This window comes from Schistocerca cancellata, chromosome 7, assembly GCF_023864275.1.
Source record: "Schistocerca cancellata isolate TAMUIC-IGC-003103 chromosome 7, iqSchCanc2.1, whole genome shotgun sequence".
Taxonomy (NCBI): domain Eukaryota; kingdom Metazoa; phylum Arthropoda; class Insecta; order Orthoptera; family Acrididae; genus Schistocerca; species Schistocerca cancellata.
The window spans coordinates 324,341,126-324,361,609 of record NC_064632.1 but is presented as its reverse complement, the minus strand read 5'-3'; the positions used below and the strand labels follow the sequence as shown (position 1 = coordinate 324,361,609).

General features: G+C 39.4%; 1 protein-coding gene across 1 annotated transcript in view; it reads right to left on the bottom strand.

Annotated features, from left to right (window-relative positions):
• The window catches only part of LOC126092749 (cilia- and flagella-associated protein 44), a 668,515-nt gene that overhangs the window by 549,749 nt on the left and 98,282 nt on the right, over positions 1-20,484 (bottom strand). Inside the window, exons 3-4 of the mRNA XM_049908475.1 lie at positions 14,934-15,073; positions 9,237-9,400 (exon numbers count right to left, since the gene is read on the bottom strand). Of these exons, the coding sequence (XP_049764432.1) occupies positions 9,237-9,400; positions 14,934-15,073 (304 nt within the window). The remainder of the gene's footprint in view (positions 1-9,236; positions 9,401-14,933; positions 15,074-20,484) is intronic.

Here is a 20,484-nt window from a genome sequence, read left to right as displayed (position 1 = left end):
AGTTGTGCACAGGAGAAATATGATACACTATTGATACCATGCCAGCAAGTCCATGTCCACAAGTTAGCAGTAACTCATGTGATTGCCCCGTCCACAGTCAGCTCCAGGACACAACCTATGCAACATGCATGACTAATGCCGCAATGGAGCCGACTTAAGAAGATGCAGCACCAAAGTCAGCCAGTTCTGTTTGTAGCATTCTATCAGTATATCCAAAGCTTTATTAGTTATCCTCTGTTGTCATTGCCAATGACAAACCTGCCTGTCTCATGGAACAGTTGGACTATAATTGGACATGCTGGACCCAAGTAAAGTAAATCGGAGCTACCTACATATTACATGTACTTCCCATTATTTTTGCACACTGTCTCAGCACCCTCGACGTGCACCTCTCAACACCCTCAGCATACACCTCTCTAGCACCCTCAGCATGCACACCTGATTCTGTCCATATGCATTGCTTGTATCAGTATTATTAGTAATTCATATCTGTATTCTATGTAGTGTTAACACATTTTGTCAAAGGTAAAAACTCCTTGGACATATCTGCACAACATGTCTCCAATGATTCATATGGCATACAATGCAGGTTCTGCATAACTTTGTGAAGTATCCTGTGGTTGCTTCTTGTGATGTAGTGGGGAAGATAGAGTTGGAAATCACATGCTCAGTACTCAGTTTGTGGGCCTATGAAAGAGTGAGGTGCACAAACACAATCCGGCCACCCACCCTCCCTCATACTTCTATGCCACACACCTCCCCCCTCCAACATGTTCTTCTTCTTCTTCAACACTACAGTCCTTGGTGGGCTTTGCTCTTCTCAACAATCTTCCTCCATATCTCTCTGTTCTCAACTTTTCTTTTTCCATCCACGGATCTCCATCTAGGCAAGGTCAGCCAGCACATTGTCTATCCATCTAGCTCTTGGTCTGCCCTTCCTTCTAATGGAATACAGTTTGGCATTTATTATTCGTTTGGGCATCCTGTCTTCCATCATCCTCTCCACAGGTTCTAACCAATGTATTCTTAGAGATTTGATAAATTTCACTGTACCTTTCCCTTGTATAAGCTCCTGTATTTAATGGTTGCATCTCACTCTCCAACTTTCTGCCACTCTCGGAGGCCCGTTATTGTCTGCTTCTGTCACTGTCCATGTTCCTGATCCATATGTGGTAACAGGTCGCACAAGGTAATAGTGTACTCTCAATTTAGTTGTTTTCGTAATTAGGGAGTTCTTGGGTATCTTTAGGTTCGCATAATAGGCTTTGATTCCTGCTTTAATACATTTTCTCATACTATTATCATTAGTTAGGAGGACACCTAAATAATGGAAGCATCTAACAGCTTTGAAGCATTTATCAGAGATCTTCAGGTCCTGTGGTGTTCTTCTAGCTTCATAATTGGACATAAGCATATATTTTGTCTTGCTTTCATTTACAGTAAATCCAATTCTTGTTCCTTCTGCTTCCATTTGTCCATATATTTCTGTAAGCGAAGTTACATCCCTTGCCATGATGGCAATATCATCTGCATATGTGCATATCTGGCTGGACTTCATCATTATTGTTCCTCTTTTATCTACTTTTTGTATGATACTATGCAGCGCTAAGTTAAACAGGACTGCAAAGAGGCCATCACCTCGTTTCACTCCATCCTCAAAGTCAAACTGCCTGGTCATTCTGTTATTCACTTTTACTTTTGCTTTTGTATCCTTCATTGTTAGCTCGATTAACCTTCTCAGTTTATCACAGATGCCCAATTCTTTCAGCCCTTTATACAATGCTGGTCTATTAATACTATTGAAAGCTTGTTTAAAGTCAAGTGGAGATCTATATCATATTCACAAAATTTTTCCATTATTTCTCTAACAGCAAACAACTGGTCAGATGTACCTCTGTTTGCTTGGAATCCACACTGGTATTCTCTGAGTATCTTTTTGACACACTTGTTTATTCTTTCATTCAGCACTCCAGAGAAAATCTTATATACTGTATTCACTGGGGTTAGGCCTCTACAGTTTTCACAATTGACCTTTTCTCCTTTCTTATATATTGGGCATATTATTCCAGTATTCCACTCCTCTGGTGTGCTTTCATTTACCCATATGTTCTTTATTAGTTTAAATATTTCACATCTTAGAGTTTGCCACCCTGATTTTATTATTTCTGTCACATCCCAACTTCACCAGGTGAATGGTTATTTTTTAGTTTATTTATCACTGTTTCCACTTCCAGCACTGTTGGATTTTGTACGTCATCCCTTTCAATTTGTCTTGCCTCTGTGTTCTCTTCCTGTTCCTGGGTACCTCTTCGGGCCTGATCTGAGTTTTCGTTGAGCATATCTTCAAAGTATTCTGCCCACCTCTGCAATATTTCTTATTCATCTCTTATTACCTCACTGTTTCTGTTTTTGCATGCATTTTGTTTGGGTTGAAAATTTTTTCTCATCTTTGCCACGGCATGATAGAATTTCTTCGTTTCATTGTGTTCCTTTATTTCTTCTATCTCTTTAAACTTTGATTTCAGCCATTCTTTTTTCTTTTCCTTGCATATTCTTTGGCATTGGATCTTAATTCTTTGTACACTTCTATGTTTCTTTTTGTTTCTCTCTGTATCATTCTGTCTTGCTGCATTTTTACATTCTATTACTAGCCTGCATTCATCATCAAACTGCTCATTTCATGCATTTCTTCTCATCCCAAATATGTCTTCTGCATACTCTTTCAGTGCTTTCTGGATCTTAGTCCATCTCTTTTGGATTCCCATTGTTTCCTCACTGAGAGTCAGTGCATCTCTAACTTTTGCTTGGAACACTTTCACAACTTCTGGATCATTCAGTTTTCTGTGTCCCAGTATGTATTTTTCTCCATTCCAGGTTTAGGTGTTACAGATAGTTTCTCTCTCACCACAGCTTTTACAGCATAGTGATCTGAGTCACAGTTAGGGCCCCTGCAGCTCCTCACATCGATAACTGACGTGGCATGTCGTGCCTTTACAAACACATGGTCTATTTAATTGACTACTCCACTTACACTTGATTTCCATGTTCCGAGATGCATTCTTTTATGCGGGAAACATGTGCCCCTGACGATCATATTACTTCTAGCAGTCAACTGACATACCATTTCTCCATTCTCATTACTTTCCTCATGCAAAGTGTATCTCCCAGATACTCTTCCATATTCGGTTCACCCAACCTGTGCATTAAAATCTCCCATAAGTAAGGACAGATCATACATTTGTACTTTACTGCATGCCCTTTCTAGATCTTCATAAAACTTTTCCTTTGTTTCTTCTTCTGATTTCTCTGTTGGTGCATACACTATTGTTATCGTTATATTTCTGTATTTCCCTTTCACTCTCAGCCTGCTAAGTCTTTCATTTATGGGTTCAAATTCCAAAACACTTTTACCAACTTCCTTTGTTATTATGAATCCAGTTCCGACTTGTCCTGTTCTTCCATCTGATTCACCATACAGTAGAGAATACTGGGGCATATCTATCTGTCCTTGTCCTTGCCATCTTATTTCTTGCAGCACTACAATGTTGTACTTGAACTTCATGATCTCATCAGCTATTTCTTTCATTTTTCCTGGTTTCAACATCATTTGTACATTCCATGTTACTATGGCCAAATTTTTTGTCCTTTTTCTTTGCCACGGTCATGTTTTTTGTATCTCATTCAACATCCGAAGCTCTTTTTGAGGTTCCATAATATGTCATTTTTACAGTGTGGGGTTATCGGTCCCATGCCCAACCCCCATCTTGGAGGACCTGGATTTCTCTAGGGTTTACTCCACTATGGTCAGCTTCCCTATGCCTACAGAGCACCCCCTGCCCTATGTTGCAGGACACACTTCATCTGGCTCCTCAGTCAAGACCAGTTCAGCTTGGGTGACCCCGCCAGTAGCTATGCTACTGCCAGAATAGCCCTCAACTTCACGCAAACCCTTCCGCCCGGCACTGAAGGTGCCAACAATAAGGCGGTGTCCCCTGGGAGGGCCCTCCAACATATTACACCCCCGGAATACAATTTATTCCTTAATACAGTTCTACAGCACTTAGATGTGGTACACACATTTAATATTTGTTTTAACCCTTTTCATTTAAGGATAACCAACAATATTTTTAATAATCTGTGATTTTTCCATCCCCTGCAATGTGGAAACTGTCAGGTCTAGAGAAAAAAATGAATAGGACCTTTTCTGTAGAAAATTTAATGTAGTTTGATTTTGTATGGGGGAAACATCAGTAAAAGCCATGGTTTCAAGTTATTTAAGAAAAGCGTAAAAAAGTTACCTTCGAACCTCCCCACTCCCTACTCACCCTGCAGTAAGAATTGTTAGTGTATTGCCAACTTGGCATGTCATACATTGGTCACACAACTAGGACAGTGGACAGCAGATGAAAAGAACTTCCAGATCACACCTGGGACACTGTTATAAGAGTGTCTATAGAGATAAAGGCCACAGAAAACCTCATGAAGCATGACACTGAGTATGAACTCAGTAGATCATGCACTGGACTTGCTGAAAACGCAATGAGGCAGCAGCAGAACTCTACAATAAAAGAAGAACTGAGAGTGTGGACATGGGGAACAAACCCCAGACTGGGCACTAGACATACCAGACCAAAGATGGAATGTCACTGGGCGCTTCCAGCAGGAGTGAAGTGCAGAGGGAACACCTGTAACCCCTCCAGACCAAAAACAGAGCACCAATGCAAGGACACACCTGGACCAAAGATAAAAAAACGCCAGCACTCAGTTCGCTGCACCGGACCAAAGAGGGAACATGAAAGGATGCTTCTGAACTGCAGATAGAACACATGGAACTGGCCATGGAGGAGGAAGGCTGTAGGACAACTCAAAGCTAATTTGACAGAAATTCTATACCAAAAGTTTCCACTTTCCAGATGGTAGCATGTTTAACATTTAAGTTACTGTTTTATTTACATTCAAGAAGTCACACATGGCACAATATAAAAGTATATGTCAAGGAGAATAGATTTTAATCTGCATTAAAACACATTTCTAGTGTAAAAAATTTTATTTTTATAGGAAGATTGAAAATCATGGTTTTGTAATTCACACTTCTGACGAATTATAACAGGCATCATATCACTGAAATGCAATAGTTGTGTTAACATTTGGGATATTTAGGAAGCTGCTACATTGCAGCCCTACAGCATTATATATATCCTTGTAAGTCTTTAATGTTGTTACAGCATACACACACACACACACAAAACCGATACTTTGTAGATTTTGTCTGGAAGTTTAGTTTATTCTGTAATCTATGTGGATGTACATGTTCTTATTTGCCTCGATCTATGTAAAATGCTACTTAGTATGGCTTGTCTGATGTTCACTGAGTACCTTCTGTTGACAATGCACACAACCATAAAGAAAATAGTTACTCTTTCATTCTCTTCTGAAGTTGGACCTAAGAAAGATGACCGTCATTGCTAGGATATTGTGCTGCATATTGGCACTAAAGAAATTACATCTGATAGGTATCATTTTAAGAAACTGAAAGTCTGTGATGATGCAATAATTAACTGGTACACGCATATCTCATACTTTTTTTCAGAAAGTTATAACTGAATTCATGGTACAAAGATCCAGCCTTCACTATACTGATGTTTGCCTATTAGCTTTCATCTCAGAATCTTCAACCAGCATTTTTTGAATACTGTTTCTAACATCTCTCCAGAGCGAGTGGCTGATACTCTCAAAGATTCATCCTGCACTGCTGGTGGTGGACTTGAGTCGAGACCATGGCTGGTAGTTACATATGTAATGGTTGTGTTAATGTCTGTAGTGAGTGTTTCTCTTGTAATAGTTGCTGTAATTCCTCCATTGTTACTTGCAATTGTCATTAGTTGCAGCACAGGAATCGAGAATCACATGTTTGGCTCAGACAATGTGTGCACCAAAACAGCCAATTTCTCCACTTGTGACAACCTGCAATATCATTTATGTTCGATGACCCTAGTACTGGTGAATCAACTGGGCATCCCAACACTGATGTTTCCCATGTACACAGTATGCAGTGTGCTACCTACATTGTGAGTGGCTCCTTTAAGACCTTCATCAACCTAAGACACTCTAATTTTCTTGGTCATGTTCTATATACACTTTACACTGTTGTTTCTGCAGTATATGGTCAGAATTAAGAATGGCCGTATTTGACATTTCTTTTTCTTCTTCTTCTTCTGATATGATACTTTGCTGGGTGTAAGGTTTTATGACACTTGGTGGAGCACCACTGTTTGTCAGAATCCATTTATCAGTCAATCAATCAGCCATTTCTAACATTCCACATTCTTCCATAACACCATATTTATAAAGCTTTGTAATGACACATTCCGACACAGAGAGATACAATACTTTACTTTAAAGTCTGTGCCAAACATTAAATTGAGAGGAATGTAGACTATAATCTCTGTAATGTTCATATTGGATTCTCTTTTGTTTCATACTCCAAGAAGGAGTTAATATACACTTTTGATTGTTACCTTGTAGGGGATGGACGTAAATTTTGGTGTGCTGAAAGGCAGCCATCTTGTTAGTATTTATGGTTTGTGTGAGGAGCAGAGCAAGTCTTATTGTCTTGTGAATAAAAAATAGTGAAAAGTATCTAAGTTTTATGAGAATTATTTAAAGCGACGTAGCATTGTATTCCTTTGTTTTCACCATCTTTCTAAAGGAAACTGATGCCAAATTACGAAGATATACACGGTCAACAAAGAGAAGAACATCTAGGAGACTAATGAATTAATATTGTGGCAGAAGGACTAATTCTGCGTCTAAGGTGAGAACTCTGGATAAATCAACAATGATGTAGAATTCAAAAATATTATTAATTGGAATTGTAAATTATATTACAGGAAAATTTCACGCAGCACTGAATTTGGCTGCATTCAAGCCAGTCAATACAGTCCGTAAAAAAGCCTTTCAAAAATTCTAAAGTTAAAGTTCCATATCCATAATTTTTTCTCTTTTCAAAAAATCAATAAATTTAATTTTATTATTTATTTCACCACAGCTTCTACTCCTTTCTTGTGTCACTATTTATCATTCCCTTCTTGCATGCACTATTTATCTGTGATGCTTCATTTCCATTAAAGCAAACAAAATTATTGATTTGTGTCCATAATATGGATTGGAACTGGTTACATTCATCCATCATTCATCTTCTACAGACACCACCATGAAGAAAAACTTTTATATATTTGGAACAAATCAAAACATAGATAAAAAGAAGCTAATTCTGCAAGAAGCTAATTCTGCAAGAAGCTAATTCTAAACATTGAATCAAATAAGTATTACATTTTAAAATATTATGTAATAACTGTTAAATGACTGATCAGAGGCACAACGTGGATAGACATTATGATCACCTCATCGTACACCATCATATCCATAATGTGGTAGTTGTCAAATAGTTAAGTTCATTCTTTTCCATCATTCACTGCAGACATCATGTTACAAGATTACTCCTTTCCTCTTCCTATGTTTAGTATCTTCCTTATTACAATGTGATAGTGCACATTTCAGCTCAAAATATTGACCAAGATTTCAAAGACATGATACCCATTTTAATTCATAATTATAATGACAATACAACATCACTTTCTTTAAAAATGATGACTGTATAGTCGTGTAAAATAATTACATAAGAAAAACTGAAGTAAAACATAAAAATCTTGCATACTAAGAAATGAGGAACAGCTGCCAACTATAAAAACACTTGATAAGCTCTTTTCTGTTTGAATATGTTTCCACTACTAATTACAAGTACAAGGATAATACAAGGTTTACTTTTGAAATGTAGATTTTCAAAGTAAATTTAACTGAATTATCTGAAACTGTTAGCACGCTTAGTCTTCACCATTCTGCTACACGCTTCTTTTCCCATTTTATTGGTCTAGCTTTTACAGTATATGTTTTACTGAATTAAATAAAGTATACACCATTAGCTGACGAAAGTCATGGGATGTGTCATAATATCATGTTGGACCTCCTTTTGCCTGGTATAGTGTGGCAACTCGATGTGACACTGACTCAACAATTTGTTGGAGGTACCCTGCAGAAACATTGAGCCAAACTGCCTCCATAAACATCCATAACTGCAAAACTGTTACCAGTGCAGGATTTTGTGCATGAACTGGTGTCTCAATTATGTCACAAGAAGTTTGATGGGATCCAATGTGTGTAATCTGGGTGGTCAATTCATTCGCTCAAATTGTCTAGAATGTTCTTCAAACCAATCGCGCACAGTTGAGGCCTAGTGACTTGGTGCATTGTCATCCATAAAAATTCCATCATTGTTTGGGAACACGAAGCCCATGAATGGCTGTAAATTATCTCCAAGTAGCCAAACATAACCATTTCCAAGCATTGATCAGTTCACTTGGACCAGAGGACTCAGTACATTCCATGCAAAATCAGCTCACACAATGCCTGATGAACAACTTGGGTCCCTGGCTTCATAGGGTCTGTGCCACACTCGAAGCCTACTATCAGCTGAAATTGGGACTCAGCTGACCAGGTCACGATTTTCTGGTGGTCTAAGGTCCAACCAATATGGTCACAAGCCCAGGAGAGGCACTGCAGGTGATGTCGTGCTGTTAGCATTGCCACTTGCGTCATTCATCTGCTGCCATAGTTCATTAATAGCATATTTCTCAGCTCTGTAATAACAGATACATTCGTCGTACATCCCACATTGATTTATGTGGTTATCTCATGCAGTGTTGCTTGTCTGTTAACACTGGCAGCTCTACACAAACACAGCTGCCCTTGGTCATTAAGTGATGGCTTTCAGCCACTGCATTGTCCGTGGTGAGAGGTAATGGCTGAAGTTTGGTATTCTCAGCACACTCTTGCCACTGTGGATCTTGGCTACTGAATACCCTAATGGTTTCTGAAATAGAATGTCCCAGGCGTCCAGTACCAACTACAGTTCCATGTTCAAAGTCTGGTAATTCCCGCCGTGCAGCCATAATCATGTCAGACACCTTCTCACACAAATCACCTGATTACAAATGATAGTTCTGCCAATGCACTGCCCTTTTATACCTTTGGTATGTGATACTACCACCGTCTGTATATGTGCATATCGCTCTCCCATGACTTTTGTCATTTTACTGTATTGCTACATGTAGACATCTTGAGTTATAACTCTGTAAGATAGACATAAAATGATAAAAAATTAAGTGTTAACTAGTGACCTCCTGTTGTGAGACGTCCAGTCAGATATTGAGAAAACATAACATTTACAACATCTTGTACATAAGCTCTCTGTTGCCTTAAAATTCTTGACTTCCTCCAGTTCCAAACCGTTAAGAAATAGTCAGGTTCACCACCTTGTGAACAAAGATATTCACCATCTGGACTGAAAAAAAGGAGTTGTTTCAATGTATCATTAAACAGTATTTCAGAAGACGACAAAGAAAGAAGAGGCAACCCAAAGGCTTAAAATATAATAATGATATTGCCAAGTAATTGGCAATTACAATGTACAATATTCTCAAAACTCTTAGATTACTTATGTAAACTGTAAAACAATTGATCAAAAATCATCACCTGCTAACGAACAAACTACAGCAGTGCAGTACTTGGCTGACTCATTTTCAATAACTTTTGGGCGTATACTTGATGGAGTGTTGCAATAATTATACTGATACAATGTTTTCTACAGCCAGACTTACAATAGACACTTCCTACATCCATCACTTCCTCTTCCCTCTCTCTCTTGTTCACCTCCCCCCTCCTCTCTATCCACATCCTGCTTCCCCTCTCTATGTTCACTTCTTCTGCCCTCCCTGTCCACCGACTCTTCCCCCTGACTTCCCCCTGCAGTCTGACTTTGCCCCTTGTTAATTGGTGTTGCAAAGGAATCATTGATTGGAAATCGAAATCACTTAAAATGAATGGATGATTCAGTTGGGATCTTTGGTATATGAGGCATGAGAGAGACCTCTCCAGCTGCTGGGTCTGTGGATATAGTAGCTCCAATGACAGCATTTTGCACAGTTTTAATCTGCTAATGGGTAGGATTACAAAGTTTCGGACAATTCAGATTCCATAGTAATATTCTAATCATAAGCCAATAAGCCATAAATACAACTTTCCTGTCAAAGCTGACTGTGAAGAATAAAATGAAACAGCACATTGCTGTGTATGCTAATTTTGTTCAAAACTGCATATGAAAAGAAATATGGAAGAAACAATTTGTCTACTGTAGTGGTTTAAATGCCCTGATATTGTAGTTAATATTTGCTGTGAGAAAGAAAACTTTACCACACTTTTTCACAGTACAGCACATTACAGTATTTTTTGTCTTGTAAGTGGTTTTAACAAAAAGCCTGAACTCTGATGTTTAGAAAACCGTCTGAATGTTTATTAGTCTACTGTACAAAAATTTGAAGTTTATTGGTTAGGAGCTTTTCGAGATTTTTGGTAATACTATTAAACGATGACTTGCCTTTACAGAGGGTGTACATAAAGTCCGGGAACACTTTCAATTATTTATTGCACAAGAACTAAACATTGTACAGATATCATACATGTGTCATTTTGAAGAGAAACCCTGAAAGCTTTTTTTCATGTATGCTGCCACAGCATAGTTTGGTAATTTGCCGATAGTCAGCACTATTCACAAACATGGCGAGTTCAGATCAATTTCTGAGAATTTTTGGAATTCTCTGTCTAAAAAGAACATCAATCAGCGTCACTTACCCCTCGTGTCCACAGTATTTCCACCGGCATCCTGGCTCCCACTGCCCAGTTACCTGGTTTTTAGTAATGCATTAAAGGTCACACAGTGTGTCAGTAGTCCACTACAAAACAGCATAGGCATGATATGATGTCTTGTTCTACCATTTCCTCTTTTGATGGATCTCATCAATGTTCATCAAATAAAGCAATGCATTCTACTGAAAGATTTAACTCACCTGGAAATGGAAAAACCTGTCAAATTATTACTGACCCTTCAAGTGAATGAGTCTGAGGTTCCTTTTCATAAGGATACCAGTGAGTCCTCTTCTATTATAAATAGTTGCATTAGGTTCCCCTCCACTACAACCATTTTGTATAAGAGTAACTGCATATAGTGGTTACGACATACAGATGAGTCGTTTTTACTACAGAAGTCGCTTATAAAAATGTTTTGAGGAAACTTTCATTCTTAGTTGTTACTTACAGTAATGCAGAAACATATTTGGATTAGATGTATTCAAACAGCTTGGTATTTCCATTTCAGAAATGTGTGTTTGGTGTCCACAAAGATTCCATCCCACGTCACAGAAGAATTAACTGCATCATGTTCTGTTCTGTTCACTCCCAGCTTAGGTTTGAGCTACAGATGTAGCAGTAAAAGTTTATTTAAGACCAGAGTCTGGGCTTCACTTCCTGTAGATGTGCCCTTCCCACACATCCTATGTTACTTACAGTAATGCGGAAACATATTTGGATTAGATGTATTCAAACAGCTTGGTATTTCCATTTCAGAAATGTGTGTTTGGTGTCCACAAAGATTCCATCCCACGTCACAGAAGAATTAACTGCATCATATTCTGTTCTGTTCACTCCTGGCTTAGGTTTGAGCTACAGATGTAGCAGTAAAAGTTTATTTAAGACCAGAGTCTGGGCTTCACTTCCTGTAGATGTGCCCTTCCCACCCATCCTATGAAATGCAGCCAAATAGGAATTGGACAGATTGGAGGACCTCGATATGATTACCCCAGCATCCTAAAGCCAACAGGCTTCTACACTCAAAATACCAAATAACCAGAAGGCTCTCTCCAATTACCCAGCTATCTTATTCTGATTCCATGGCCGGAAGACCTGTTTTCCAAGCTGAAAAACAGTAACTATTAAACTAAGGTTGATTTGTCAGAAGCATACTTGCAGTTACCATACATCCAGAGGCTCATCACCTGTTAGTTTGTGTTTGCACTTCCTCCGGCTCTGGTCTCTACTAATATAACCAGCCACCCTTCGGTATTTCCAGTGCCCCAGCAGTATTCTAGCATTTTTTTGGATCAACTGATACAAGACATTTCTTCTTGCTGCAATTATTTGGATGACATTATATTGACAGTGTATCCACCAGTGTGCACCTTTGAAACACGCAGTCATTACTTCCCCAATTAACCAATGCAGGCCACAAAACATAACTTCCAAGAGTGCAAATTTTTTCAATACTCCATTGAATACCTTGGATTAATAATCAGCAAGTAGTGCATATTCCCACTAAGCAGCACATTCATGCCATAGAGAACATGCTCAGGCCCCAGAATCTCAAGGAGCTGCAATCCTTTATGGGAAAAATAGCTAGCTGTTAAGGCCATTTAATTTCCCATGTCACAGAAATATCCTGCCCACTCATTGCACTGCAGAAACAAGGGGTTACATTCAAGTGGTCTCCAGAGCTTTTGTCAAGTTTAAATGATCCCTCCAATCACAGCCATTCCTCATCTCGTTTTCACCAGGGCAGCCTCTTCTTCTTGCCACAGATCCCTCGCAACGCAACATGGTGTGGGTACAGTGCCATCCCAAAGGCAGCTGATGGCTCTGAACAACCTAAGGTGTTTCCAAGATACTTGATGCTGCCCAAAGCAGCTACTCCCAGATTGAAAAAGAGCAGTTAGCTATCATTTATGCAGTTAAGAAATTTCATACTTATCTGCACATCTTCAAATTCCAGCTGCTGACAGACAACAAGCCATTAATTATACTGTTTGGACTGAATTCTAGCCTTCCGGACAGGACAGCACAAAGGCTGTAATGGTCAGTGTTGTTCTTATCCGTACATACCTATGGCATATATGTAAGCCTAGAACCTGCCTTGCCAATACTGACACTTTGCCCAGTCTTCCAGTAAGCCCAGATCTTAACTTTGCCACACATGAAGTCATTACGTTTCAGTTAGATTCTTCACTGGCGCTTAACGATTTTGCTCCCAATGCTGCACCGGTCATACTCCAGACAAGAGTGGACCCTACTCTGATTACAGTTACCAAATGGTTTAAGTGAGGGTGGCATCAGCGTGTATCCACAATGGAACATAGTGTGTTCAAAATGTTCTTTGCCTTACATAAGAATCTCTCCCTCCATGATGGTGTTCTCCTTCTACACACAGAAAACAAATGGCCAAGGGTCTTTATGTCTTCGACTCTGTGCCCCACAGAACTTGTGCTCCCACACAGGGGCTTATGCTGCATGAAATAAGTGGCATGCCATCACACATACTAGTTGGCCATCAACAAGGACATTGAGACCATAGTTCAGTTTTCCACTGTGTGTTCTCAGCAGCAAGCTGCACCTGCCCCCCTTTGAGCCCTTGGGAACACCTCCTCATTGAATTTTCTGGTCCTTGTGTCAGAGGTGTCTAGTTGTGGTAGACCCACACTCTAAATTTCCATATATCGACCCCACGTGCCCCATGATAATGGAAAATTTGATGAAGGGCCTTTCACAAATCTTTACCACTGAGAGCCTCCTAAAGACCATTGTCTCTGACAATGGCTGCCAGTTTGCCTCCTCCCAGTTCTCCCATTTCTGTGAGAAGCAAGAAATGTAACATCCTTAGGGCATCATTTCACATCAATCCAATGGGGAGACAGAACGGATGGTGTGGACCTCAAACGAGAACATAGGAGCCATGGAAAAATCCACCTCAATGGAAGACACCCTCACCTTATTCTTGATGATCTATAGTGCCACTCCAACTCTGGGAAAAAGCCCAGCAATCTGCTACATGAGGGGCAGACTTGGACCCTTCTTTCTCTGCTCCTGCCACTGGGTTCACATCTATCCCAGTCTCCTTCCCATCATCCGTACCAGACCTGCACCTCGATGAGGATGCCATGCAATTTTCTCTGGAGGTGCCACCAGAACCAAATGTGCCCCAGATCATGGCTGGTGTGCCTATCTCGTCCACACAACCTGCAGCCCTGACCTCAACAGCCACAGATTCCTGTCCTCCATTGCCAATGCCAGATCCCTAGTAACCAGTTGGTCATACGGAATGAGCTCCAGCATCCTCAACTTACTCTGTTACAACACCAGCAGCCGCAGACCTGCCTTCCATGAGTGGCATGGACCATGCTGTGTCTGCCCCCATTTGGCCTGAAGTCATTAAGATGCTGACTCTGCAGAATCCAGCCCCAGTAGCAGCAGCCCCCAGCCCAAGCCCCAAGCATCACCCTATGAATGAGTTGGATCCAGCACAAGTTAGGCCAATTCCATCAATATAACCAGTGCCATGGGAGGAGAGAGGATGTAACCAGATCTGACAGCTACATGAACATGTCACAGCTGTTGGAGATCAACCCTTACTTACAGTCCTCACCACCAATAGTGCTGCGATTTGCAAGCTGCCACCACAAGTGGCATTCTGAAATGAAATCAAGCCCTCAGAGCATATGATGCATCACCTGATGGTATCTGTGACCTCCAGCTGGCCATAACCGTGTGCCCACAGCCCAGAGCATTCATTCTCTGAAGTGCTTGCTTATATGGAACTTTCATTTCATTTCACCTGCTGCAGTCAGTTGATTTGCTTTCACCATGGACTATGAGTGGAGTCTGATTTTGGCTGTCTCACTTCTATTTGTGCAGCTCCAAACTTAAAAGTGTGTGTATTATTCTGTGCATCTACCACGTCAGTGTATTTTGCCCAATAAATTGTGCTCATAATTGCTGACTTTAATACGTCTGCCCTTAAGAATAAACAATAAGTTCCTATACTGTCATTACCTGATTGTGTATGCACCGGTATTGGAAGCTGTATCTTTTATATAATGTGGAATACTTCATCATGAATGAGTTGTTTACTTGGATAATGGTTCATAAACTATATAAATAAATGTCTCTCTGATGACAATAATAACAATAATACACAAAAAATTGGATGCACGTACCTGTAATTCAAACATGTGTAACTCCTAGTTGTGCCACCTCTAAGTGCTGCAACTATATCCATTGTTGGCCACTCATATATTATGATGTCAGGGTTAATTCCTTTCTCACCAACAGCAAAATGTGGGTTACATGGGCTTTTCTGAAATAAATTACATTTTAGCAGAAATATAATAGGTAGAGTAATACACGGCATGTAAGTACATTCATATTTAACTGAATTAGAAACACTTAGGTAGCATAGAGCACCTTTATACATTACAACAGTGATTTCTTGTTGCATTTATTACATGAGACATTGAAAGTGCTAAGAAGCCACCCTCATTCAAGACCACTAAACCACAACTCACAGGTAGTTGTCACAGCGTCTTCTATGGTACCAAATATATATATTATAGCAGTAATAATCCAAATATTTTGCTCAAGAGCCAAGACTGACATTGTGCACTGGTACACTGGGCCACATATGTACTGATCTTATTACTAATTGGTATTACTAATTAGTAACCTACATAAATTAGTACATTATGAGCCCCCAACAGAACAGCCATAGTAATGCCATGAACAGTTGTTCGTCGGTCCTGAGTACTGATCGTTAAAAGTCAGCACCATTCAGAATACTGCATGTCAACTGTGCACCATTTCAGATTTCTGCCCCCCTCCCCCCTCAGTGAATGCAAAGTTGTGACACTGTGATTGCCTGACAAAGTGGTGCTGCTTTATCTGTGTGAGCGGACGATCAACTGATTAATAACAGTATTTATGCTTATACTTAAATGCACTGTTGAATATGAGACACCATCACGAAAGTTTGATAAATGATTTAAATTACAGTTTTCTCCTACTAACTGTGTTGTATTACAACAGCTTTAATTAACTGAGTGTTCCTAGTTAAAAATAAATATCACAATTGAATACACCCATCATGACGGTAATGTGAATTCCTGAATCCTTATCATTTCTGTGCCAAATTTATCTTGTTTTTTGTCTGTATTTTTCAACATGTTTTTGAGTATACCAGTACCTGACATTGTCCATATGGCCCAAACTGGCTGATTGTGATACAGAAAATAGAAAACAAAAGAACTATGAATGTTAAAATAAATATTCAGTAGCAGACACTTACATGTATATAATTTATTTACACACAGTTAACAGATGCTAAAATAACAGAGAATTTGTAGAATAGCAGACTTTGTCACTGAGATGAATAAGATGACTGTCCTTAGGGAATTCTTTTAATATAAAACAAACAGTGAATGGACTTGGTAAGAGTCAAACAGAACTAAAACAAATTGGTTATATTTTACCAAACAATAAATGAAATTGTACAGGATGTAATGAACCTAAAAAAAACTTTAGGATTTCAGAGTATCATGGACCCACAAGGAGGTGGAGAAAAATACATATAAAGCTAAAAGGAACATCTGCCACAGACTCAGAAACAGATACTGTCACATGACTTTATGTTTGACCTCTGCTTAAGACAGCGTTACTACTCAGGGCACATATTCGTTGAAAGCACCGATGATGGCTGTTAATCAGTTGAAATTGATTTGCAAAAGTAAATAAAGAAAACATGATTTTGCGATTGGTTGCTGCTTATTTGGTAATTTTACTGTCACATAAAATCTGGAATCAAAAACCACTGACAAACATAGGATTTCATCAAGAACTAACACTTCACACTGCAATCATATTTACTTAGCACAAATGATGGTCTATGTGGGGTTAAACAACTGCCTCTATGGAGAAAGTTCTCATTTATAGATACATAGTAAATAATAACATTCCATTAAAAATTAGGTCCCATAACCTTCGAGAAATTACAAATTTAAAATGATAAATAATCCCAGGAGGTGGGGATTGAACTGGTAACACAACCTTCACTCATCAGTGACTATAACTATACCCCCACAGTGGATGACATATCACATACAGGATTGTTCCCCCTCCCTCAGAATTTACAATAGCTACCTGGATCTAGATCCAGTCTGTGGTCCTCCAGATGATGTGTGGATTGTTGGTTCTTACTGATGTGATTGCTCTTGTAAATGATATTTGATTCCGAATTCTACACAACATAATCCAAATACAAATGGTATAATCCTCTGAAGGTCAGCACTGTCATTGTGTGAATGGATATATGAGCACATCAGGCATTCAGCCATGTTTTTGAGAGAGGCTAGTCAGGATCCTACTAAATGGCTAAAATGATTGGTTGTGTCATTAAGTATAAAATTTATAATAATTTAATGTATATTACTAGCATCTACTTCTACTTGGGCAGTATAGCCCAGCAATGGTTCAAAAACAGACAAACTTCAGGAGGAAATCAATAAGTCATTTAGCCAAAGGACACAGAAGAACAGATCCCCACATCGTGAGGAGAAGACACAGTCACACACATAAAACGTTTTAGGACTGTGTCAAACAGTGAACCTGAATTTGATGGAAGCTGACAAATTTTCACACCTAATAAAGGGTGGCACAGGGTCACCATCAAGCACTTGTTTTGAAGGATGCCACCGCAACAGAGGATTTCATCAACTGGTGCCAGCACCCAAGGAGGCAACACAGCCAGCAAAATTATGTCAAAAGATGTTTGACAGACTTCTAGAGTCACACAATGGCAGTCGTGAAAGATAGTCTTGATCTTGCATCGCCAATACAGCAAATAGTAAGAGAAGAGAAAGGAGGATTTACGACTTCTGTTAATGTCAAACACATATAGCAGGAAGTTGAAGCAAATAATGTTGAATCAAGCCACAATGAAGTAGCACTCTTAAATTCAAAAAGAGGCCCATTGTTCATTGGCACTGATCATTAGAACACAGATCAACATGATGAATTGATTTGTTCCACAACCATTAGACAAAATCCAAGGTTCTCACTGACACAGACACAGTTGGTTCCAATGCAACTTGAAAGCTGCACATAAGGCAGACATGTGGAGAACAGAGGACAGCATGCTGATATGTTTCCACTGTGAACACACTGTACATGAAACACACTAGTGTAAAGAAAGCAGCAACTCTTACAGTGCAAGGCAGCAAACAAAAGGGCAATTTTAAGGACATGAGGCAATTGTAGATTACCAGACATAAGTTGCTGGGCATAAGCCATTGCCATACCCTGGACAAGATTGCTTCCAACGCATCACAGTCGTTTGCTGTCGTCACAAAGGCATTTCAACCAATCAGTCACCAAATCTGGTAAACTAAATGAAGAGACCCTCTATGGAGCTAAGGTCATCACAGATGAAATTCCTTCATGGACAAGTTACCAAGATGTCAACACCACCATCGATGACCAAAATATCCTGAGAACACATTATTCTAGGGCATTTTGTCTGTAATATTGAAAGTTTATCATCACCAGATGAAGAACACTATGTTCCCAGATTCAATGGCTGTTGTGCTGAAGACTGGAGCATACACCCAGTTGACAGGAACCGGTATTGAGAGAGTAATGATCAAAGAAAAACTGAGCCCTTAAAATTTGTCATTTTACAAGAATGAAGCCTTAAGGTAACTTTAGATGGGACTACATTATTATGAAGTTCTCCAATACGTTCGTGCAACAACTACTCTGGGTGACCGTCTACCATTAAAGACACACTTATCCCATCATCACCAACAACACAAGTTCTAGTCAATAGTCTGGCACTCAGTTCAATCATGAAGCTCTAGGTAAATGTGTCACTAACTGCTATGAACAGCCACAAATCACAACTATATGTATATAAAGACAGCAGAACAAATACAGGAAGGCCAAGGCCAGTAACATTGATGGAAAACCAGAATACACCACCAACACTGACTAAACACTGGAGAATTCTACCATCCTGTTGTCAACAGAGCCAAAGGCCTTGTTGCAGTGGTAACACCAGTTCCCGTCAGATCACCAACATTAAGCAATGTCGAGCTGGGCTAGTTCTTAGATGGGCGACGATCCGATCTGCCAAGCACTGTTGGCAAGCAGGTTGCACTCAGATCTCTTGCGAGGCAAATTGAGGAACTACTTGATTGAAAAGTAGTGGCTCCGGTCTGGTAAACTGGCATATTGCCAGGAGATCCGTGTGCTCACCACACGCCCCTCCACATCCACATCCCGTAACTCCTGTGGGCTGAGGATGATATAGCGGCCAGTCGATACCACTGGTCTGTTTGGACGGAGTTTGGCTTTTTTTTTTATTATCATCATATCTAGAGAGATGAAGAACATAGATGTCCATTTTGCGATAACAATAGATGATGTAATGGCAGATTAGGTATACATCCAATTTGAAGTATGAAGGAATAATTTCTGAAAAATGCTGCAATTATTATATTTTTCAAGATACAAAAATCGTAGACCTATCAGCTTCATCTCACTGAACTCATCATCAGATTTTTGAATTTCAATAAAGCTAAGGAACATGCAAGCTTTACAAGTGGATGCAGCACAATGCACCATTTATAAGTTGTGAACAACATTGTAGAATGGAGTAAAGAGTATGAATTACCATTTTGTCTGGGTTCATAGATTTAAGAATGCTTTGGAGTCTATTTCAGCTAAGTCTGTAACAACAGCTTTCAAGAAACAGGTCACCGAGGCAACTTTTGATACTGTATTGAAGTATACTAAATTAATGCTATGGCTTCCTTTAGACTTTGCCAAAATACCGAGAAATTCAGAGTTGAAAGAGGAGTCACACAAGCACATTCCATATCATCAAAACAATTATTAGTAGTTCTACGGGGAGTTTTCAGGTCCTTTAGTAAGGAAAACAAAGAAATAGTGTTTGTTACTGGATCACATATAAGCCACGTTTTGTTTTTTTACATCTGCATCTACTCTACGCCCTGAAAACTAATGAGAAGTGCACAACAGAGGGTATTTCCTATTTTCAGATGAAGCTGTACTGTTTGCTTCTTGTGTAAATTTTAACAATCAATTGAAGAACTTCATACAGGTGCTGGAAAATGGGCCTAAAAATATGTACACGGTTTATCAAAAAGAATCATCCAATTTTTTAAAAAATCATAACTATTAAGTTATTTGAGATATTTGCGTGAACAACATAGTGTTGTAAAGAGTAAATTCTCAAATTTTACATGGTTCCTGTTAGGTAGCAGCAGTGTGCGCCCACTTTGGTTCTACTAAAAATGGTGTCAGGACAACAGAAAGCATTTTGCTGTCTACATTTTGCGCAATGTGGGGCAGTAATAACTGTTCAGCATGACTTTAGTACTAGGTATGGTGTGGATTCTCCTACAACACAGAGCATTGGATGATGGTATCAACAACTGCATGAAACAGGTTGTTTGCGTAAATGCAAATAGCCATCCTCGAGTGTCTGACACAGACATTGAATGCATCCGCAATAGTTTCACAAGGAGTCTGCAGAAATCCGTTCACCGTGCAGCTCGACAGCTCAACATGCCTCTGATGTCCATCTGGCGTGTATTGCCTCAATGTTTAAACATGAAACCATACAAAATTCAGCTACTGCAAGTTCTCATGAAGGTAACCAACAACAATGTGTGGAGTTCCGTAATTTCTTTCTTG